The following is a 24,364-nucleotide window of genomic DNA, read 5'->3' as shown; positions in this document are numbered from 1 at the left end:
GACGCAAGGAGATTTTTGCCAAGGTCTTTTTAACTATCCGGATACAACTATTCTGAAATCTCACAAGCATCATCTTTGTTTCCTTAACATTTTCTTGGCCTGGTACATCATTGTGCAACAAACCAACTGAATATTTACAAATTTATCAAGTTATTATAGATGCATATTGGATTGCTGTCATTAGTTAATCTGTTGTGGTGGCAACTCTAACACTCTGCCGACTGCCATAATAATGGATTACCTTTTCCTAGTAGTTCAGAATAACTGATTCGAAAACCAAATGCCACTATATAACCTGTTCTTTTAGCTTCTACTTTATAACCTAGCTTAAATGGAAATGTTGAAAACAAAGATGAGGTTGTGGTTTCAGGCTGGTTCAGGTTTTTAACCAGACTTCCAAAATGTCTCTTTTGTGGTATTAACAATGTTAGACTAACATGAACTGCACTGGAACTGCAGTAGGTCAGACCTCGATTAAGACCTGGTTTATCCTGATGGTGCCGTTCTGTGTGAACCTGACTAAAATCATCAGTCAAAATGCATTCAATTGACTGACTGATGTTGATGAGCGATTTGTTGTCTTTGTTTCTTTTTGAAATGGCGTGACCTAACCTTAACCTCTCAGTGGTCTTTAAAGCTGGTAAGTGATGTGTGTTTTGGACTGCTGTAGTATAGATATGAAGTTTGAAAATAGACTTGAGTGTTTAGTTCTAGGATGCTATGACTGCATTGAAACCCCCTCCTTCCTCATGCTGTACAGCTTAAAGATGTCTTTCTTATAGTGTGGCTAAATGTTTCTAAACTTTCAGATGAATTGCAAAATTGGAATGTATTCAAACTATCAGGCCCATTAAGCTCTAGGAAGGACATCTCTCTCTAGAGCGACTGTCTACCATGTGCAGCTGTGTCTGGAATAACCTATATTTGTACAGGCGCCAACACTAGAGGATCTCAGCCATCTTCCCCCTGAACAGAGACGCAAAAAACTTCAACAGAGGATCGATGAGCTAAATAAAGAACTACAGAAAGAAATGGACCAAAGGTAGATTATATGATTTTTTTTTTTTTAGCATATTAATATTAATTTATTTGAATGTATTTGAATTTTAATAGCTATTATTGATTATTTTCTGTTTGTTTGCATCGATGCATGATAACAGCTTAAACTATTTCAAACCTATTAAATAGCTAGAGAATAATATCTTATAAATGTCCTTGTCACAGAGATGCTCTTAACAAAATGAAAGATGTCTATGAGAAGAATCCTCAGATGGGAGATCCTGGAAGTCTCCAGCCCAAGATTTCAGAGACCATATGCAACATGGAGAAACTCCGCTCTGAGATCCATAAAAATGAGGTAACCTTCCCTGAGGAATGACTTACTGTTGCAGTCTTATAAGGAAGCACAGCCTCGGAATGTACATCTGGATAAATTTGAGATAAAACAGCTGAGCAGCTCTGTGTGCCACCACCATCTAGTGGAGGAATGGACATAATGCGGATGCTGCATCACATGAAATGATTGAAAATGACTATTTATTTGGACATGAATCCCTCTTCACCTGTCTCTCTTCATCTCAGAGTTGGCTGGCAGAGGTTGAAGGGAAGCATGGATCCCGTGGTGAGCGGCGGCCCAGTGCGGATGTGAACCACCACACACCCCACGGCAGAGAGAGGTCTGGGTTTCCTGATTACATTATCTGCATTCTCAGTATAGACAGACTATAATGTATATATCCTGTATACAGTCATGAGTCATCCCTTTAATGAGTGCCTGAACCGTATGTAACCCACTCGTAGAAGAGTTATTGAGCTGTTCTACACGATTTTTCTAGATCTAAATGAGTAGAAAGGCACAGCAGCGATTTAAAGAGGTTGATGCGATCATAATATCCCGACATGGAAATATATATATTAAGTTACAGTGTGGTGGTAACGTCCATTTTCTGATAATGCATAGAAATATACCCTACTGTTCAAAAGTTTGAGGTCAGTAAACATTTTTTTTTTTAAAGAAATTAATACTTTTATTCAGCAAAGACACAATAATAAAAGAGACAGTAAATATGTTTACAATGTTAAAACTAGCAAATGAATTCTGTTCCTTTAAACTCTATTCATCACAGAATCCTGAAATATTAAGCAGCACTGTTTTCAACATTGATTTCTGAAGGATCATGTGACCCTGAAGACTTATTATGATGCTTAATAGACTTAATAATGCTGAAAATTCAGCTTCGCCATCACAGGAATAAATTACACTTTCAAATATTATTTTTAATTGTAATAATATTTCACAATATTACTGTTTTACTGTATTTTTGATCAAATAAATGCAGCTTTAGTGAGCATTAAAGACCAAAAAATCTTTATCTCATATTATTTTCTTTTTATTTAAGTCATGATGTAAACCAAAAGATATACAACTAGTATCAGTGCAACAGCAGCTTCCCATTATGTAACGCTTTAGTTGAAAACACAAGATGCCAAACCATCATTTCATCAGTGCTTTGTGCATCCACACGTCACACCGCCGCCTCTGAACGTAAAGGCTCGTAATGGCTGTTGTTTTTCTCCTGTCTTTCAGCCCTGAAGGCAGTTACACAGATGATCACAGTCAGGAGCATCGGTCTCCACCACAGCCAGACCCTCACGAATTTGACGACGAGTTTGACGATGACGATCCTCTCCCGGTCATCGGCCACTGCAAAGCTCTCTACTCTTTTGATGGTACAAAAACAGCTCGCTTTAAATGTTCCTCGTTTAGGACGAGTTAAGCGCTGTTGACAACGTTGTGGCATAATGTCGAGTGTAAAGATCCATAAAAACAGTTCACCAACCAATTCTTCCCACAGGAATTACAGATTTTTACTAAATAATTCACTTAAGTGCTTTATGTTAATAGAAGCATAAATGTAAGACTAATTACATTACAAATAATTTACATTTGATTTATTTAAATAAAACTTTGAGGACTTTGCCTTCTCATCTCAGAACACTGGTTAAGGTATTAAAATATGTTTTTTTCTCAGGCTCCAACGAAGGCACGTTGGTTATGAACGAGAACGAGGTGCTGTACGTCATAGAGGAAGATAAAGGCGACGGATGGACGCGGGTTCGGAAAAGTAGCGGAGTGGAGGGCTACGTCCCCACGTCCTACGTGGAGATCACACTGGAGAAAAACAGCAAAGGTGCGGTCACCTACATATGACATCACCCACGGCATCACCACCTAGTTATGACATCATACATGGGGGAGTGCGTGTCAGATTTACCGTGACTCATCAAGTGCAGCTCGGCTGACTGCCATATGCTTTTGTTCACTGTGTGAGCCCGAGGACAAACACACTCACACTGTCGAAAGTGACTCTATTCCCTCTACACTGCGACTGCTGCAGCGGATCAATCTGTAGACTTGTAGAGATTTTTATTGCTTTTTATTCCATTTTAATAAGTGTTTTTAATCAGTTTTATATCATTGGAGCAAAACTGAACAAAAAGCATAGGCTCCTTTTCAAATGCCTGTTTGTCTGAGAGATGAGTTCCTCGTTATATTCGTGAGAGAACTTGTCAAACTTTAATCAGCTCTTAATTGTTAAGATTTATGTGTTTTGTTTTTTTTATACATGTTGAAACTTAAGTACACTCTACTCGGAGCATCTCTGCATTGTTACTACAGTCCAGTCATTTGTTCTATTCAGTGTGAGGATACATTGATGTACTTCTGCCCTTTCAGTTCATGCAGTTTCCAGTTCTTCCACCTTTCTTCGAAGTGTTATGTCCTTGCAGCTAAATTTCCCCTCATCATAGCGCCAAACCTGTTTCACTTCAACTCTCTCTGCGAGTGCTACTCTTCTCGTTAAACTTGTGGTGTCGCAACTTCCTTTTTAATTTGGGATTTAATAAAAAAATAATCCAAGAACAATGCGTAACTTCGGAGCAGCACTCAGTTTGGCTGGCTCACTAGCGCCCTCTATCTTTTTTTTCTCTCGCTGGTCAATCTTTGTTGTCGGTGGACCTGTCAATGACTCTGTCCTCTCTTTTCTCTCTGTGGCTATAGGTTCCTGATTGGATGAGTGGGGTTCTGTGGTGTTTGGTGGACGGGACTCACTGCTGTGGGTCTGTTAGTGGGGCGGTGGGGCGATTTTAAGACCGAGATTGTGTTGGGGCAGGTTGCATGTGTGCATGCTGTTTGTCATGGCCATTAACATAATTCCATTGCAGCAGACATTCCAGGGATATTGGAGAACCTAAAGAGAGTCGTTGCCTGGCACTAACATATTCAGGGGAATGTTTTGCCTGTACCATCATTTCATGTTCATCATAACATGCACCTGCATGATCCACAGCCTTTCGTTCCTCATTCCGTGCTGACAAATTGATCCCTTAGTAGATTTAACCACTTATCTCAACCACGTACGCCTTGTTTGTGTGTCCGTTTCTCTTTCGACTACGTTTCTTCATTGATGCATTCCATGTTAACCATGATATGAATCTCTAAAGCATGACCAATCAGAGTAAAGGAAGCATGGTGCTACATTAGCCATTGCAACAGTCCCCACACAACATCCACCCACTGGCCCCGCCCCCTTTGCGTAGTCTGCTGGATGGAAGGAGCCTGGTGCAGTTCTGCATTTGGCCAGCAGGGGGACCCAACACCATATAAAACAAGCGGAGGAAACGCCAGCGAGGACCTATGAACACCAACCCATCGTCTCTGCCTTAATGACAGGCCTCTGTATGGAAACTAAAAGCATATAGGGGTCTATCTGATCCTCTATGCCCAAAAAACTGCTTGTTCTTGGGCTGCCAGCTCTTTGTGGTGCTTTCTCCATTTCTAGTCCAGCTCCTGGTTTCACATGTGCAAGAACATGCTCACTGTAACTAACGAGGACCACACGTCTCCAGAATCCGATCTCAAGTGCGTGTATTTGTGAATGTGATTCTTACATATAAAACTGTGTATGCATATATGCATATGTATATACCTAGTTAGTTTTTATTATTAAACTGTATGTATTAACATCTTTATTTCAGAATGAATGTTTTTATTGTGACTTTTTTTTCTACGTTTTTTTTTTTTTTTTTTTTAACAAATTACTTCCAGGCTTTGCTTGTAAGAACCGTGCCATACTCGTTTTGTAACCAGTTCTTCTTCTTGTCTGAACTCTGTTCTCAGTAGGACCCTGGTCTTAACCGATGCACTTTTTACCCTGTTGCATTTGAATTGGATTATTAGGGAGTGAATGATGTCAGATGTGAAGGCTTTGATTTTGTGTGAATGTGTTGTACAGTAAGACAACGTTGACCACTATATACTGGGGTTTGTGTTGGAGCAAGAGCAACCGAGAAATAAATACTTATGTCTGTTTGTCTCGTTCATCCTGCCTGTCATTTATTGGAGTTCTTCACTCTTTTGTGTTTAGTCTGTATACTGTATTTTGTTTACATTCCTACAGTTCACATTGTATGTCATCGCTATTGCTGGGTATTTGTTTATCAGGAGCCAAAGTTTCTAACCTGTAAATACGGTATATGCAGTGTATCATGGATTGTGCACACACACACACACACACACACACACACACACACACACACTACTGTTCAAAAGTTTTGGGTCAGTAAGTTTAAAAAAAAATAAGTTTTTAACCAGACATTTTAGGGTCACCAAGGCTGCATTTATTAAAAAATCGTGAACGATTTCAAAATTTGTGTGTGTGTATGTATGTGTGTGTATATATAATTATAATATTATAAATGTAATTTATTCCTGGATGGCAGAGCTGAATTTTCAGCCTCCAGTGTTTCATGATCCTTCAGAAATCATTCTAATGTGCTGATTGGATGCTCAAGAGATATTTTTTTTAATATTATTATTATCAGTGTTGAAAACAGTTGTGCTGCTTAATATTTTTGTGGAAACTGTGATTAAAAAATTAATAAATCCCGGGAAACTTTGAATATAAAGTTCAAAAGAACAGTGTTTATTTAAAATGGAAATTTTTAATTAAAAATAAATAAATTATAAAGACATTTATGGTGACTTTTGATCAATTTAATGCATCCTTGCTTAAAAGAAATCTCACTGACCCGTGTATATGAAAACATTTCTGTAACAATTAAAAACCATTCATTAGATATTTATTTAATATTTTTCAGAATATTTCATAGGTGATTATTTACAGGTCAATATTACTTCATACAATATATTACACAAACTAGCCTTCACATGCGTTCACTAATGATTATGTACATTCTTTTCCATGTGGGGTTTTTAAACTGATCAACACTGCTTTGACCGATGGGTTTCATGACATTTCTAAAAGTGTACAAGCTTTACTATATCCTGTTCCTTCATAGTGCTGAAAATGTGTCTTGAAGGTGTAATCCATAATTCCAGTCCTCTCTTGTCCATCACTTCATATGTCAAGTGATTGACCCCATACATACACCTCATGAAGTGCTCTCTGCCTCCAACTTTATCTTTATTTCTCAGGGTGGATAACGTATTGGCCATTAGAAATATTCTACGTACCGTTCCTTCTTTTCTTGAAGGTAAAACTGGTACCTGCCCATTTCACTAGTCATAGGTGTGGAGCACAACACACCTCTGGAAGGTGCATATGGAAGAAAGTAGCTCTCCATAGACAAGTGCCATTTGTGCTCATGAATGGCTTCCAACTGGCAAGCTGCAGGTGATCTTCTGAAGCGCACGTTATGTTAGAGAACATCCTTTTTAGGTACAGAGTCAGACGACCTTTGACCTGTTTGACAGTTTCTGCTTGCTCAGAGAGTCTAATATACTGTACAAAGTGCGTGCATCATTTTTCAGAGTTCTGTGTGTTTGACTGGAGGCTCAAGTTTTCTGGACAGGGCCGTGAGGATGAGTTTGAATTTGTCGTATCGCTCTGTCTGGTCCACGGCCGCCCCCCTGCTGCCCCAGAGCAGACGCAACTGGAAATCAGTCCTCAAGATCTCCAACATGTCATCATTAGGTTGGAAGTCTGGAGAGAAAATGAAATCAAAATTGACAATTCAATTATTATTATTTTTTACAGAATGTAGTGTTTATTATAAATAACTTATTTGTGCACATCATTATTTTTTTTTATTCATATCCCCTCTTGATCTTTAATCAATAATGTTAACCTCCCTTTCCTCTGGAAATGATGTCTGTTCTCTTCATGATGCATCTCACTAAATATCCTCCACAACTGGCATTCAGATCTGCTGCATATGATCCAGTCAATACCCAAGGACGACATCAAGTCTATGTATATTTTTTTTCTATCCAGAAGTCATTTCTCTCGAATATAGGTGTGTTGGACTTTAGTCTTGGCCTAATGGTTAGAGAGTCAGACTGGTAACCTGAAGGTTGTGGGTTCGAGTCTCAATACCGGCAGGAAATGACTGAGGTTCGCTTGAGCAAGGCACCTAATCCCCCAATCGCTCCCCGGGCGCCGTAGCAAACATGTTTGCCCACTGCTCCGAGTGTGTGTGTCCACGGTTTGCAGTGTGTTTTCAGTACTCACTGCTCCTAATGTGTGTGCACTAACTTTGATGGGTTAAATGCAGAGTACAAATTCCGAGTATGGGTTACCATACTTGGCCTTCACATCACTTTAAAAAAACCTTTAATAATATACTATTGTTTACTGTGAATTCATGTTGGTTCATACTTTAGCTAATGTTCATTTATACAATTTGAAATGTTAAAAATGTATTAGTATACTTGCATACAAAAATGTAACTAAATTAATAAATGCTTTGTATTGTTCATTAATGATACAAATTAAGTTTCTTTTACATTTTTTTGTTAATTTTCATTTATCAGTTTATTTTAAAATGTAGTACAACATAATATTTAATTGTTATATAAACAACCACTGATTTAAGTCTCACAAACCTTAAGTACACATCACTGTAGAAGGCCTTGATTCATTTTGACTAAAGTAATGATGACTTGTTCTGTAGGTGAATCATGTTAGTAACTGCTCTAAAGATTACTTGGACTGACTGAAACTGATCATGTTGTTTGAGTGTCTTTTTGAGTGATTCTTTTAAAGGACAAGCTATCCTAGCTTGCTAGGCCTTTTAACTTCCTGAGGGAATCCATGATTCAAATGCTAATTTTCTTTTGGATATTAACACAACGACCTGAACAGCTCAATGTGTTTTGCTCACCAATTCCCTCAAAGTAAAGCACCACATGTTTCTCCTGAAATGACTTGTAATGTCCTTGTCTTACCCTGGAGGATCCGCTGTGCATTGCAGGTGTAGGTGTCCGCATTGCGTGCAACAGCACGAGCTCCTTCCAGATGCCGGAACATGATTTCGCAGCCTTGGTCGTTGTTCTCCCACACGTCCATCTCTTCGAAGGTGACTGCAGGCCTCTCCATCAAGGTGAGCAGCGGCATTAGCAGCGGGACACTGGCATTGCTCAGTGGGATTTCAGCTGGAAAGACAAGAACAAGAACTTAGTTAAAGGTGACCAACTGTATAAAGGGCATGAAACATGCTTTATTGTCAAAAACTCACCACTTCCTTCATAGAGTCCTTTGTAGAATGGTTTCAAAGATTTCTCATAAATAATGGCAGTCTGTGTATATTTTCTCCGCAAGCTAGTCCACGTATGATCCAGTCTGGTGATCTGTTCATACAAGAAAGATCACACAGATTAAAGCTTGTTGACCGCACACAGAGAGGGAAAAAAGTCTGTATAAGTCAACTGAAAGTGGCAGATAGAAGGAGCTGTTGGGTACCTGAGGCATGTCCAGTGCTTTCATTATGGAGGAAAAGGCATAAAGATCTCCCATCGAGTCTTTGAGCTCTAGAGCGACCAGAATGATCCTGTTTAGGGTGGCTGCTCGCTCCTCCAGACTTCCTGTACACCCCAGGATATCCACAGCAACTCCAATTGCCATGGTGTTATGCCTTTTTAAGAAGAACCAGCCATGCATGTTAAATGTGTGGCCTATATATATGCATGTAAGACGTTCAAAGAGTTAATATTTCTCTGAAAGAGTCGTACTCCTTATATATCATCAGAAATCTACTTTGTAGATCACGTGTTAACAGCATCCATTTACCTTTCCATGAGGTCCTGCCGCAGCTGTCTACCATGAGGAAGGGTCACCAGCTCCAGCCCAGAGGTCACGCTCATTTGACCTTTCAGCTCCTCGGAAACATTCAGGATCCTGGCAACCTGCAGCATGTACACACAGCATTTGCATCAAAGGTAGTAACATCCAGAGTCGAAAGTATTGTGAAGGGTTTCTAAATTTGGGTTGTGGGTGGATGTTTTTTCATCCATAACATGGGTCCTGTGACTGACATAATCTTCCAGTTTAAGATTTCATTCCCAAATACACAGACAACAATCTGGAGCCTCTTTCAGAAGCAGTAAGATATGTGGAGAGTCACATGTATAAAAGGCGTTTTAATTGGATTCATCTACATTTAGCCCTGGCTGTGTGGCACAACTGTGGTCTTGTCCTCTGGTTGGCTGGAAGAACCAGTCTTCATCCTGAAGAATAGGCTGACTCACATAACCAGAGCGTAATTACAGACCTGTCGGTCATGATTGTATTCAGTAAGTAGGTGTGGATGACTATCCCTAATTCTGTTTTCATCTTTCTTGATTTTCTCCTTTGTTGTAGTTTCGTTTTCATTTTTTTTTATTCCTCTCCCTCCAAATTTGTTGAAATCGAAAGCCATCAAATAAACAATTTGTGATAGATTTAAATACTTTAAATTGCCGTTTTAAGTTTTGACATTTAAGTTGCATTACCAGTAATTTTTTCCTAAAACAATGCATGGTTATAGCAAATTAAGGTCAAATTTGTTAACACTGGTTAATCCATTAGGTATCATGAACTATACATTTAAAACTTTGTAAATGTTTGTAAACACATTTTTAACGTTTCAAGTTGTATTCGTTTACATTAATGTATTATGAACAAACATAAATTAATAATGAGCAATGTGTATTTTAGTGCTGTCAAATCGATTAATCGCATCTTACAAAAGTTTGTTTATATAATATGTGTGTTCATATTATATATCCATATACAGTATATATATGCACACATATATTATTTAAACAAACTATTATGGTAGATGCGATTAATCACAATTAATCGATTTGACAGTACTAGTATTTTTGTAAATTACCAATCTAGATTAATAAATGCTATTAACTTTTTTTTCATTGTTAATTCAGGACATCTAATGCATTAACTAATGTTTACGAATTAAAAAGAATAAATATTCAATTAGATTTTATGTCGTCTTCAAAGACTAATAATTAATATAATTAATATTACCTGGCAGTCTGCTTTCAGGATGTGTTTGGCGATGGTCTTTGGATCCTGACTGATGAACAACTCTTTGGCTTTCTTCAGCACTGTCATCTCCAATGGTTTGTTCTCCTCTGGTAGAAGCCGGAAGTTGACGTCACCAGGTTTGAATGCTGATTCAGTTTCAAACACAGGTCTTTGGAAACCTTTCTTGCCATTCTCTTCTTCATCCACATCCTCCTCGTTGTCTTCCTCACTGTCGTGTTCCAGGGCCTCAATGGCGTTATGGTAGGAGCTACGATCGAGTTTAATGCTGCTATCACTTCTCCTTAACTCCTCCTCAGTCTTTAACCTCTCCACATAGCTGTTAGCATGTGAGCTATTCATCTTTTCCCAATCAGCAGAGCTGCATGGACTCAGCTCACAGTAGCTTATTTCCGGACTCGATGAGCTACCCGACTGCTGCCGTCGCTGTTTGTTGGGCTTTACCGGGGGGACTGGTGGGGCGAGGGTCTTCAGGCCCGGGGTGCAGCATACTCTCATAGTGGGAACCTTGCTGGGTTTAGGGGGCGGTCTGGGACACAGCTGGCTGTCAGATCCACGAATGGCCTCGCCAGGCTGGGTGTCGAAGGCCATTCTGCGTGGCACTGTGGGGCTCAGAGCTGGCTCACTTCCTGTTCGGAAAACTGGGGATTTGGGGCATGGCTGGTGCTCCATATGCCGAACCTGAGCCTGGGGTCTACAGCCTGAAAGCAAAGGAATTCATTCATATCCATAATATCACAATTTTTTTTTTTTTTTTGTAAAATAGATAGATGGACTTTTTTTGTGTACGTTTTCTTTTGGCATTCTGCACGGCTATGCATATTCAGCACTCTGGATCCTGACATGGACAGCAAAGCTGCGTTTTGCGCATAACCATATTTATTCCACTGACACAGGCATAAATTATCTCCATCTCCACTTTCATTCTTCTCAACAAAACATTTTATTTTGCATTTCAATCCCACGTCTCATTTCACACATTTAACGATCAGTAACAGAAAGTGAATTTCAAAGGCGGGAATGTCAGCTTGACTTTGAGAATCACTTTCTCTTTGGCACAAAGTAAATGTGAGAAAGATGACTGGTTTTCAGGGCTGTCAGACGTGAATATCAGCGGAGGGCTGGAGGCGTGACAGGGTATCAAGGAGGATGAGAGCTGACAGGCACTCACCGATAGGGAGGAAGCTCTCCGACTGATGGGTCTTCAGTGGCCGTCTCCTCTCCTGAACGTGGTTCAGACATGCTGGTTGACTCCCACATTTATCTTTGTTGCTGTGAAGGAGAAAGACAGGTCACTTAAAGTCTTCTCTACCAATCTTTTAGAGTAAGATGACAAAATTGACACCACTTTTAATTGAGTTTTTAAAGGTTCTGTGGTGTGATATGAATTTTTAAAGTACAAATTCCATGCAGTCTCTGAATTAATGTGAGTTCATGCAACCTGCACAATCATTTTAATGCCATTCTCAAATTGATGAGGTTGTAAGCTATTTTGACACATTGTTTCCAAAAGTTAGGACTCCCATATGCTGAATCTGCACAAATAAGTACAACTTTCACTTATTTAATGCTTATTTATGCTTAAAATCTCGTTATATTAATGTGAAGATGTCACACACTGCAGGACTGAATAAATGAACATATGAATATTTCCACATAAATAATACAAATAATGCCTTTTTTACTTCCTGTTGGGGTGCTTATGAGCAAAACTGTCAAGGATTTCCAAGAGATTGCCATTAAGAAATGGAATTTGCTAATCATACCACAAGACCCAATAATTGCTGACAAAATTATATACATTTTATTATATAGATTTGAGGGGAATTTGTAAAATCATGACTAGTCATTTTTCAGAGCAGACCCCAATTATATAATGCAAATATTATTAAATTGTATTTCTAGTATTGTTTATTTGTGATTGATGATGATGAGGGCAGTCAAACCACAGAATTTCCAGAAATTGTTTAAAAAGATCACATGAGCTAAATTGGTAACACTTTACAATAAGGTTCCATTTGTTAACATTAGTTAAGTACATTAGTTAAAATAATTCTAATTTCTAATTTCAACATCTACTTGTACATTAATTAATATAATCTATTTAAAGAACCTGAGCTGACATGAACTAAAAATAAACGGTTATATTTTTTATTAACTAACGTTAACAAAGATGAATAAATATTGTAATAAATGATTTGTTAACTGTTAGTTTATTTTAGTTAATGCGTTAGCAAACATTTACTAATGGGACCACTGCATATGTATGTTTTACTTTCTAGCCAAGTGTTGAAAATATGAATGGAACGAATTATTGGTCTTTTTTTTGGACAGCTAAATTACATGCATTACAAATTAGATTTTTTTCCTAAATAGAGATTCTGAAAAGGCCAAATCTACCAAACCGTTTGAGACCTAGAATCTATAATTAGTAAATCCTATTATGAGTCAAATTAACGAATCTCTCTTATTTCCTCACGTTAGTGATTCAAAAGCCTCCCAGAGTATTTCTTCTTGGCGGTAAAGTGTGGCAATGAATAATAGTGGAAAGGGCCATATGACTGTGTTTCTCTCACCTGAGGAGGTTCCCACGGCTGAGGGTGTGATCCTGGGTGTGTCCGTTCATGATGTTTAGACTCAACCGTTTCGAAGTCAGGCTCTTTCTCTCGGAGTATCCCGCCTCTACACGTATACATCCAACTCCATATTTCTCCTCCAGGCATCTCAGAGGCAGAGCTCTGTTGATTGGCTGAAAGATAATCGCTCCGACAACCTCAGATACCGGCTCCCGGTTGCCCACATAGTATCGCACCAACGCGGGGACACTGTCAAATCCCTCCTTCTCAAACAGGTACTGGATGCGCGAGTAGGCCTCATTCATGGCCACTACTCGTTTGTTGATTTTGAAGTGTTGAGGAGTGTTCTTCCACTGGCAGGTGAGGACATAGTTTCCCGGGCTGGACAGCGAGTCTCGGATCAGAAAGTCTCCATCACGCTGGACCAGGTTTTCAGCCACCTTCAATTCAAACACACACAATTTTGATTGTTTTTGTGGTAGCTTTTTTCTCTCTCTTTCATACTGTATTTTCCTGCCTCCCTTAGTTTCAAGTATTTTGCATATTGGATATTGGCCTAAACATTAGGTTGTGGTGCTAAATCTACAAATGCAGAATGAACAAGCTCAAACATTGGAGAAAACATTTTTGAGGTAGTGATGCTTTTCTTCTCATAAATTCGTATGTAGCTTTGTGATTATATTCCGTCTAATCAGATTATGTATACATCCTCAGTAAACATTACAGAACTAATTTTATGACAGTGATACATGGCATGACCTAGATCTTTCTTTGTTTTGTGGTTCACTGGTGCATTCAAGCAGTTTAGAATGATGGACTACCTCTCCAAACTGAACGTTAGGAAGCCATTTGGAATATTAATTCATCAAAATCAGTGTAGAATAATTCCCGGCCATAAAAAAAGTCGCTGTTTGGATTTAAAATTGGCAAATGCTTAAGAGTCTATCATTGGATCATTATTGCTGTGATTATTATGTTTCTAGCATGTTGTATGTTTGGCAACAGTTCTTCTAACCCTAATTGACAAGATCTTGTCCAAAAATTGATGTGATGTAAATAACACCACAACATTTATTTCCATCAAGAGGTACATCTTTTTTTTTTGTCAAGATCTTGTATTGACCATGCATGAGTCCAGCACTCTGTAAAGTCTCCTCCAGCACATCCCAAAGACTTTTTAATGAATTTAAGGTCTGAACTCAGAGGTGCCAGTTCATGTGTGAAAATTATTCTTCATGCTGAGCTCCCTCCCAACCATTTTTTAACAATTTGAGGTTATGCATCTTGACATTGTGATCCTGGAATATGGTCATGATGTGTCTTCCTACATGGTTGTTTAAGAAATGAAAAGCTACACAATCAATTAGGGTTAGAAGAACTGTTGCCAAACATGTAACATGCTAGAAACATAATAATCACAGCAATAATGATAGACTGTTAAGCATTTGCTTATTTAAGGCCAAACAGTGACGACTTTTTTTTTTTGGCCTGACAGAGAGGGTGGGAGGGAGGATAAGGATGCGCGCACACACACACACCCAGGGTGTGTGGGTGTGTGTGTGTGTGTGTGTGTGTGTGCGCATCCTTATTCTTTATAATATATCATTATGCCTTTAGTTTATTAGTTTATATAAGATTAGATTAGTTTTATGTAAGTTTATATGTCATTGTTTCATATTACTTCCCAGAATGTGTTCATGAGGAGATCAAACACTAATAAATCAATGTTAGCATGTGTGTTTGGAGCAATGGATCAGCAGTGGCACCAGGAAAAGAGTCATTAAGTCTGATTAGAATCGCTGAGTGTTTATGACTGTTTTCATGGTTGTACTAAACAGCTTTTCTCAGGCCTGTCTTATGGTATAAAACAGCAGCTAAAAAGTTTATAGTTCACTGGACAGACATGCTCAGATAGTTATGGCTGTGCATTTTGTTTAAGTATGCAGAATAAACTAATTTGATTGTGTTAGTTTCACAGGTTGCTGCCTACATTGTCATCTATAATTAATCAGTCTTCATCTTTTACCATCCATCATGTTTTTTTCCCCCACAGTGATAGAACACTGCCGGGAAATTACATTTTGAAATCAACCACAGGCCATTTCACACCATTGGCGTGTCTTTCCTTTTCCCTTGACTGTAGTTTGTTTGTTTAACTTCAGTCGAGCAGGTCAGACTCGTCCTGCTGAAAGACTCTGTAGCCCACATGCTGTCAGAGGGAAATGCTTGATCGCAGGGTGTGTAGTGATCCAAGGACCACTCAAAAGAACAAATGAATACATGTCTACAGACTCACTGCTGATTCCTGTTAACAGTGATGGGTAATGTACTGTAAGTGTAGAGAATGAATTAACAATCAATCATCACAAACATGCATCATATTTTAGGGGCACCTTTTGTGATGCATGTCTCTTTAAGTGGCCTCTTTTTCCTAAATATCCATATTTATTATCTATATTTTATTTACATATCATTTTTTTCTACGTGTGAACCCGATAAATTGTATTCTAAGGTCATTTATAAGGTTTGTTGAGCCATGATGAATGAGAATGTTCCATTGTGACTGGTATATTTGTGGTGTAAGCAGCAGTAGCCTGACTCTGGACGCTGGTAGTTCTGATCATATGATGCCGTTAAATAAATACACCTCAGGTCAAATAGCAGTCATGATTCATCACTATATTAACCACTCTGCTCTGCAACAATTATTGATGGATGGGTTGTCAGTTTCAGGGACATATCCTGCATAGGAGCATGGGAAAGAGGAGCCAGGGTACATGGTTTTCATACGAGCGGATCTGTAGCTGTCAGCACTGGGATGTCTGTCCCAATGAGAAACTGTTGATGGCTGTTTTTGAATATAGCTTAGTGTTAATGAACTGTCCAAAATATAGTGTTTAAAAGGATAGTTCACCTTAAAAAATCTGTCTTCAATTGTTCCAAACCTGTATGAGTTTGTTTCTTCTGTTGAACACAAAAGAAGATATTTTAAAGAATGTTGATAATCAAACAGTTGAACGGCACCCATTGACTTCCATAGTATTTTTTTTCCCCTACTATGGAAGTCAATGGGTACTGTCAACTGTTTGATTATCAACGTTCTTTAAAATATCTTCTTTTGTGTTCAACAGAAGAAAGAAACTCGTACAGGGTTGGAAAAACTTGAGTGTGAGAAAAATAACAACATTTTCATTTTTGGTTGACCTATCCCTTTAAGCACTGTGAAATGTACTTTCATTAGAGGTATTGGTAGTTTTGCTGTTTGTCAAGCTAATCTAAGATCTTGTGGAGCTGACTACACTCTAGCATACAGTCCAGACTTTAGATTTTGAAATCTTTTGTTTTCCTTGATCTTGGGCAAGTCTGGGTGTGAATGTGGCTTTTCCTGTTCTGTTCTGTGTTGTGCTTGGCACCTCTAAATAAACCAGTTTAAAACAAGTATTGATCAACAAGCTATACTACTGATGACAATGGACTCTCTGCTCCAGATTTGTCAAAGCATTTCACATTTTTTTTTCACATTTTTCACAAGTTAGAAGCATACATTTTGAGTGTATATATTCCTTAAATATATCTGTTTACAAGGATCGTCAATATGCAATCTCACATAGCTAGAAAGCTTAAGCCAAGCAAGTAAAATTGCACGTAAAGGTTAAAGAAACATTTTAGAAGGTCAGACACTATTTATAGGTTATTATTTTGCACAACATGCCTATCAGGTAACTATGTATCTACATGTTTCATAATTTTTTTACATTAGCAAGAGCATTATAATAAGTACAATAATTAAAAGTGCCAAAAAAGTACTGTAGCATTACCATGACTTAAATATTGTAATTTGATAACACCATGTTTTTGGACATTAATTCTGCTAATACTAAAGTATTCTTTGAAATACCATGCTAAAACCATGGTACAGTACATGCATATGGTAAACATTCAGTACCATGATTTATATCCAAGAATCAAGATACTAGATGTTGCATCACAGTACCGTGGTACTTCCACAGTACTTTTTGTCAATTTAACAAGTTAGCATTAAGAACATCTAATGCAAGTCATATCCTCAGTGTATTTCTTCCCTTAATCAAGTCTTACTCTAGGCTCTAGCTGGAGCAAACATGGCCACATGTCTTTATTTCATTATCTTTTTATACAAAGAAGGTGAATGTTTGTGTGCCAGATACAGGCATGACTTCAGTGTGACTTCAGCTATGCTTTTGACAGCAGAAAGATCACTGCTGTCAGCCAGATTCAATGTCCGAACAATATTTCAGAGACATTGTAACTGCACACACACACATATATATATATATATATATATATATACACACTAAATCACAGAAACAGCTACTCACCACAGAGAGCCTCATAATACAAACATTATCTGATAATGATCACCCACCCCTCTCCCTCTTCTTAAAGCTGTACCTGTCTAGGGATGGCTCCATGATACCAGGCATGGCTCCGTGGTTCCTCACTGCTTAGTTTCAGTTCTTCCTCTAGTTCTCTTCGAAGCTTCTCTGGTGGTCCATCCATGATGTACTTGTCCCTTGAAAACTGCACATAGATGGGAACAGAAGAGTATGTTAGAGCCATGGTGGCCCTATGGTAGATGGTATGTTTGTCTCTATGATTTAAGTATATGGTGTTAGTCTTTTATTTGTCTCCACTCTTCTTCTTTTTTTTTGTATCCCCCTCCCTACTTTTTGCTATGTGACTCAGTATCTGACTGGCTGATGGATCCCTTGCTTCCTGTGCTGATCTGTTTACTGTGACGCCCAAGTTCCCTCCCTCTTCCTGTCTGTCTCCGCCTCCAGAATCCGCAGGGCATACCGTACCTTTACCTGCGCACACGAACACACCCCCGCTGCTCTGAATCATCATGGACTTTTCAGGTTCCAGGTTCGTTGGAAAGCTGCGGATTTCACAATTTAGGAATTTGAGAATAGTTATTTTCACTAAGCTGCTTAAAAGTAATTACTTTATTAGAGTTTAGGTTAACAAATAGACTGATTAGTCATTTTCTGTGAAACATGAGCTTTGATTAGAACTAATAGTTTGCACTAATGCCATAAATCTACTTACTCGGTAAAGCATAGTTCATTATCTTTCCAGTCAAGGTCGTTTCATTCTTGCTTTCACTGTCTCAATAACATAACTCAGTCATGTGACCTGATTGTAATAGAATTTAAAAACAATTGTCACAAATAGCACTTTATACTCTCATGTGTTTCAACATTGATTCCCAGCTAAGCACTGACAACATAGACCGATTATGTAATTTTAATACTCCTTCGTGTCTTAACAAACATCACATGCCACTGTTGTTTATCAACAAAGTATGAGTTGTATTAATGCTCTCCTTACTCTGGCTGTGTTTGGAATGGTATATTAGTGTAGTGTACTGCACATCTAATGTATTATGAATTAACATTAACAATGAATCAATATTAGTATATTTATAAATTATATTATATAACCTATATTACTATATTGATAAAAGCTGTAGAACATCCATTGTTAGTTTATGAAACCTAATGCATTAATGTTAACAAATGATTTTTAAATGGTATCGATCATTTGCTTGCAGGATACGTAGTGCATTAACAGCATAGGTAGTATAAAGTAGTAGTGTTGCATGTATATAACAATAGCTTTGAACATGTCTCATCCATTCAGATTTTAGAGTCTTTTAAGTCTTCATTTCTCAAAAAAAAAAAAAATATATATATATATATATATATAATTTCTTTTTTTTTTTATTAATTTTTTTGAGAAATGAAGACTTTTATTCAGCTAGGATGCTAGGAAAAATCTATTTCAAATAAATGCTATTCTTTTGAACTTTCCTTCATCAAAAAATCCTGAAAAAAAGTTTCACAAAAAATATCAAGCAGGGTGTTAGGCACAATGCAAAGCAAATTTCTTAAAACCCTGTTCAAAAATAACAAGGGCACTGTAAATAAATGAATAAATAATTTTATTATTTATCTCTTTATATATTTATTTAAAGCAATTGAAAGCATATTAGAATATTAGATTTCTGAAGGATCATGTGACACTGAGGACTGGAAAAATTATGCTTTGCAATTACATTAATAAATTACAATTTAAAATATGAACATATAAAACAGTTATTTTAAATTGTAATAATATTAGACAATATTACCTTGCCATTTTTTATTAAATAAATGCAGACTTGGTGAGCATAAGAGACTTCTTTCAAAAGCATTTAAAAAAAATTAACAACGAAAGTGTACTTTGCTTGTCAACCATAAGCAGTCTATTTAAGGCTATTATTTGACCAAATAATTCATTATTATTGTTTTTATTTATATGCATATAAAGATGCTGTGTTTCTAAGATGATTTTGTGGTGTGCCAAACACTCTTTAAACATGGTAAAATTACTACAATGGTTTATTGCTTTATTGAATGTGAATGGGTGAATTGCATTCTGCACTTGTGTTACTTGTATAGGCAAGAGGCTGTTACATATTTCAGATAGGGGATTTCAAGCGTATTCTTGTTTCCTTTTTGTTTAAGTGCTTGGAATGGCAGCTATGTGTGGTACCCAACCTCAGAGACCTAAAGTGGTACCTTTGTGCTGTAGCTGGTAGTTGTACGCAGTGGGTACTCAAGCACAGCACTGCTGCATAACCCCGAGCTAAATCTGTGCGTATGGGGGAAAAGTCCCCGCAGGACTCCACGTTTCAATTTTGTAGTTGTGGTCTATGGAGTAATATGTCAAATAAAACCAATGTAAGGGCAAAGGTAATTAAAATTGATGAGTAACTGTCTGTGTGTGCTTGCTCAGTAGTGGAAACTTCAATTGATATGACACTGTTTGACAGATTTAATTAAATCGACTGCATCACTCAAACATGGACCCAGAGCCAGATGATGTTGTTGTGTATTTTATGAAGTCCTATTTTAATTTGTCACTGTAGCTTTGCATGGCTTTTTATGGCTTGATGAATGACTCATTTGGGTTTTCTTAAACCTGCCAAGATATCGGAGTATGGCTGAGAACCCTGGTGGTGTACAGTGACATCAATGCTCATAACAAGTGATGTCATCACATTTGTGCTGTCAAAAGGAAACTAGAGCCTAGTGCACTACTGAGGACTTTTGCATTATTGGGCCGTGTTTATAATATTATTTTACATCTAAGATGTTTATCAAGGCATTCAAACAACATTATTGTGTGTATTACCATATACAATAAAAGTACAAGTACAATAAAAATATGTGTAGTAGCATGTGAAAATGTCATTTTCATCATGTAAAAACTCAATATACATTTCATGTTTTTCCAGGCCTGACAGCAGCAGACAAGCTACATCGGTTTTCTGTGATGTTAATAAGATGCTTAGCTGTCAGTTTCTCTCTCTCTCTGTTCAGTGACCCATAGCCCAAGCAGTGGTCTGTCTGTCAGGCAGTTATTAGGATCTAACTGACCACAATCTGTCACTGTGGTCCACCACAAACCACCGCACACAGGCCTGGAAATGTGGATATCTCTGTGTATTTTGGGAGACGACAAAATATATGAATGTAAACATAAATCATATGATAGTATATGATCTGTCTAAATTATTAGTTTGGTGTTTTTCAACTTAATATTTTATATGTAAGGTTTAGAATAGCCTTTTGGTTTGGATATTTTCAAATGATGTTAAGTTATCTGAACAAATCCACTAATATGTATTGATGGATTTATGGATGATAGTCAACGAAAGATGTTGTAGATACTGGACATTGATACTATATAAATTCTACAATAAGATCTCTTAATTCTGGTCTTTGAGTAACTGATTTGTGATGGAAAACCTCTCACGCACACCAACATATGGCAGAGTCGTATTATTTACTTGTTTGAGAGGTTATTGGATAATCCTGTCCGATTGATCCTCATGTCAACTCGTCACTGATTATTCAGTCGTTTTCAGAGGACTGAAGGACACTTTTTAGATGGTCAGATGTTATGACTATTTGAAAGGATGTAACCAAACTGCTGCATTAAAGACTGGTGCATTTCTTTGAAAGCAAACTATAAAAGTATATTTTAGCAACTCTTTGCATATTAAACCAAATATATTCAAGTCATGCCGAGTCAATGGACCGTTTTTCCCTTTATATGGAGAAGCTTCAAAGATCCTTACTATGTATAGAGACTGACAAACCCAGGCCACAGCGAGGACTGAAATACACTCTGATGCCTCTGGTATTGTAGTGAGGGACGAGCGTTACACCCACTTCATTTAGACAACAGCGATCCAAGCCAACACCCCCCGCAAGCCACAAATTACAGTGACCAGACGATGCATAGTCTTACCCTGACTGGGAAAATCTTTCAAAGCACTTGTTTGTGCTCAGTGTCTTTCAACTGTATTACACAATACAATGACTAAAACAAACAACTGAAATAGAACTTTTAGTAAAAACATATGAGCATGAGATTTTATTCAGGTTGTGCTGAATGCTAATATTTTTTGGACTTGATGTTCATGTTTTTGGTTTTATGACTGCTTTGTGATTGCATGCCAGCTGAGGTGGTGTTAATCTGGCACGGCCGTCGCATTCATTCAGCGCTACGACATCGTGGATCCATTTAGAGGTGCGTTGAGGCTATAAATGTTTAAAAATAGCCAAAGCTCAGTTGCTCGAGCAGCTCGACAGCACCATGACGAATAATCCCTCCATCAAGCAGCAGAGCAGATATATTTGTACATCAGATCAATCACCTCTGCTTTTAGTTGTAGCCATTTATATATTGTAATTTTTATCTTCACGTAGGGGCTGATTGCTAAGGTTCTTTTTTAAATAGTGGCATGCTTTTTGAACGTGAATCATAATGGAACATTTGGATGTATTGAATGAGGGTTCAAAGGTCTCATTGGGTAAGTGCAGAGCACAGGTTAGATATCGACAGCAGAATGGGTAACATAATGACATATACGAGACACTTTGCAGTATTAAAAATGGTCTGTAGTAGTTTGTAACATCATAAGCATAGCTTAGTAACCAAGCGCACATTAGATCATATTGGCACATGTCAGAACAGACTGTGCTCATGGCTTTTCCAGTCTAAGATAATGAGCTCAAAGGCTGAATTTGATCTGGAAAGCCACTTCTGGATAATTATTATGGATGAGATGACATTCCCCTGTTAATTATCGAACGTCTAATCCTCTTTAGTTTGCTCCACAAGTGGCCGTTCAGCAGCTTAGTGAGTGAACGGTTAAAAATCCATGTTTGATTTGGAAATTGTGCAGATTATGGCAAAGTGCACGGCTAAAGATGGAGATCATGTACATATGTTCAGACTGACTTGTGATGGAAACCAGCAGGACAAGTAATCCAATGGTAGATAGTTAGTCATTCTCATGACTAATGATTTGAGATTTGAACAGACATACGTAATATCTTTAATGCTGTGGCTTGTTGAAAAGGACTAATACTTTTCTAAGCGATCTGACTTATAGGTGGACATTAAAAGAGGTAAAAAATTACAGACTCACAGGACCTTAAAGGTAAAGTTCACCCAAAAAATCAAAATTCTGTCATCATTTACTCACCCTCAAGTTGTTCCAAACCTGTATTAATTTCTTTCTTGTGCTGAACACAAAAGATGATATTTTGAAGAATGTTGTTCTCAAATGACTTCTATAGTATTTCTGGTCCCCATTGACTTCCATGGTATATTTTTCTATACTAGGGAAGTCAGTGGGGACCAGCAACTGTTGGTTTACTAGCATTCTTCGAAATATCTTCCTTTATGTTCAAAAGAAGAAAGAACTTCATGCAGGTTTAGAACAACTTGAGGGTGAGTAAATGATGACAGAATTTTCATTTCTGGGTGAACTATCCCTTTAAGAAAACAGGTATCTTAGGCATCCTTAGATACTAGAATATCATAGAGACTACTACCACCCAGAACATCCTAGAAACCACATAGCGATGTGCTAAAATGAATATGAAGACCTTGGCACCACAAAGCAATGCATTGGCAACCATCCTCTAATTGTGGCGGCGTCTTTGGGTAAGCATTACATATCTTAACATAAAATGTAGAAATCTTGTTATTTCCTGCTGATTCCTGTGAGGGCTTGAAGGATGGAGACCCACTGTCTCAACCCTGTAGGTTGAGATTCCCAAGGGTTTCAGGGGGTCATTAGTGGCCTCTTATGTGCAGGACAATCGACCTGGTCTGGGCTTTGGTGTTGGGTCACACCCTTCCTGAGCCAGAGTAAACAAAAAGGGCCATCAGCGTGTCCCATCAGTCTCCTGGGACTCTAAACACAGGACCTCTTCCTCTCTTATCTCACCCTCATCACATTGTCCATTTAGATGGTCCCTGGGGTGTCTGCCATGTTCATGTGTTCCTGGACAGGGCAGCACACATTTCAGTTGGAAGAACTGGGGATGTGACAGATGCTCATGAAAGATTTATTGTCCTTTTGAAGTTATATCAAATAAATATTTTGTTAGTGGAGTTTCGATGAAATTGAAGTATGAATACAGTCCCCATAATAGGGATGGGAATCAGCATGGACTTGGCTATTTTATTTTATTTTCTAAACTGTTTTAATTCTTATTTCTTTTTATTATTTTAATTTCTTCTATGTAAAGCACTTTGAATTGCCATTGTGTATGAAATGTGCTATATAAATAAACTTGCCTCGCCTAAACAATATTATACTATACAAATTTTTTTTTCATTTAGTGTGTGTATATATTGTCATTATTATTTACATATTTGTTGTATATATTACTGTGTAAAACTGATGTCTGATTCAGCATTGATGTATTTATCATCTAAATCAGTTTTTTACTTGACAATACTATGAATATTCTCACGCCAATTTCTATATTTATTTTTTGTTCTATAAAGTGTGTGCGTGTGTGTGTGTGTTTGTTATATACTTATTATACAAGAATATATTATGAGAATATCAATACAGTATTGTTAGGTAAAATATGCCAATGCTTTAATATATTGACCGTAGGCAACTGAGGTCTAGAAATAAGCTAGATCCCCCCCTTCTTGGACTCTTTCTCATTTAATCACATTCTCTCCATTTCAATCTGTGATCCCCAGCCCCCTCATTCCATTCCAGTTTTGTCCCAATCAGCGTGGCCCAGCCCTGGCTTTGTAAGGAGGGCAGAGGGGGAGATTAGGGCCTGGGGCAGCTGTGCTGGATCACTTTGAACATGGCCTCTTTTTAATGTTTCCTCGAGCGTGCTCAATTTGTTGTACAGCAAAAAGGGGAAAAGATGGAAAAGTAGGGGACACGCTTGTCCTGGGGACTCAAAATTGCTGAAAGCCATCCTGTTAGAAAAGAAAGCCTTGAGCTTGGAAAATGCCTCAAGTCCTATGCATGGAATGCTCGAGGAAGGTAGAATTAGAGGAGATAAAGTGACAAAAAAGATGCTTAAA

The 24,364-nt window shown here is 37.8% G+C and overlaps 2 protein-coding genes across 9 annotated transcripts in view; one reads left to right on the top strand and one right to left on the bottom strand.

Moving 5' to 3' along the window:
• The window catches only part of fnbp1l (formin binding protein 1-like), a 47,820-nt gene extending 42,438 nt beyond the window's left edge, over positions 1-5,382 (top strand). For 2 of the 4 annotated variants that reach the window (XM_084388546.1, XM_084388544.1), the window contains 6 exons: positions 933-1,042; positions 1,225-1,357; positions 1,582-1,676; positions 2,588-2,730; positions 3,033-3,191; positions 4,061-5,382. In XM_084388546.1, coding sequence (XP_084244672.1) covers positions 933-1,042; positions 1,225-1,357; positions 1,582-1,676; positions 2,588-2,730; positions 3,033-3,191; positions 4,061-4,068 — 648 coding nt within the window. In that variant the 3' untranslated portion in view covers positions 4,069-5,382. Of the gene's footprint in view, positions 1-932; positions 1,043-1,224; positions 1,358-1,581; positions 1,677-2,587; positions 2,731-3,032 lie in introns of all 4 variants that reach the window. The other 2 variants (XM_084388545.1, XM_084388543.1) reach the window with 1 other exon arrangement.
• A 742-nt stretch (positions 5,383-6,124) lies between these two features.
• Positions 6,125-24,364, bottom strand: part of bcar3 (BCAR3 adaptor protein, NSP family member) — a 67,606-nt gene continuing 49,366 nt past the window's right edge. For all 5 annotated transcript variants that reach the window (XM_084388516.1, XM_084388517.1, XM_084388519.1 and 2 more), the window contains 9 exons: positions 17,351-17,479; positions 12,920-13,359; positions 11,515-11,615; positions 10,326-11,044; positions 9,090-9,205; positions 8,763-8,934; positions 8,539-8,650; positions 8,249-8,455; positions 6,125-7,004 (listed from right to left, as the gene is read on the bottom strand). In XM_084388516.1, coding sequence (XP_084244642.1) covers positions 6,829-7,004; positions 8,249-8,455; positions 8,539-8,650; positions 8,763-8,934; positions 9,090-9,205; positions 10,326-11,044; positions 11,515-11,615; positions 12,920-13,359; positions 17,351-17,479 — 2,172 coding nt within the window. In that variant the 3' untranslated portion in view covers positions 6,125-6,828. The remainder of the gene's footprint in view (positions 7,005-8,248; positions 8,456-8,538; positions 8,651-8,762; positions 8,935-9,089; positions 9,206-10,325; positions 11,045-11,514; positions 11,616-12,919; positions 13,360-17,350; positions 17,480-24,364) is intronic.

The sequence above is a fragment of the Rutilus rutilus genome (genome assembly GCF_951802725.1).
Source record: "Rutilus rutilus genome assembly, chromosome: 19".
Taxonomy (NCBI): domain Eukaryota; kingdom Metazoa; phylum Chordata; class Actinopteri; order Cypriniformes; family Leuciscidae; genus Rutilus; species Rutilus rutilus.
This window is presented reverse-complemented; position numbering and strand designations above follow the sequence as displayed.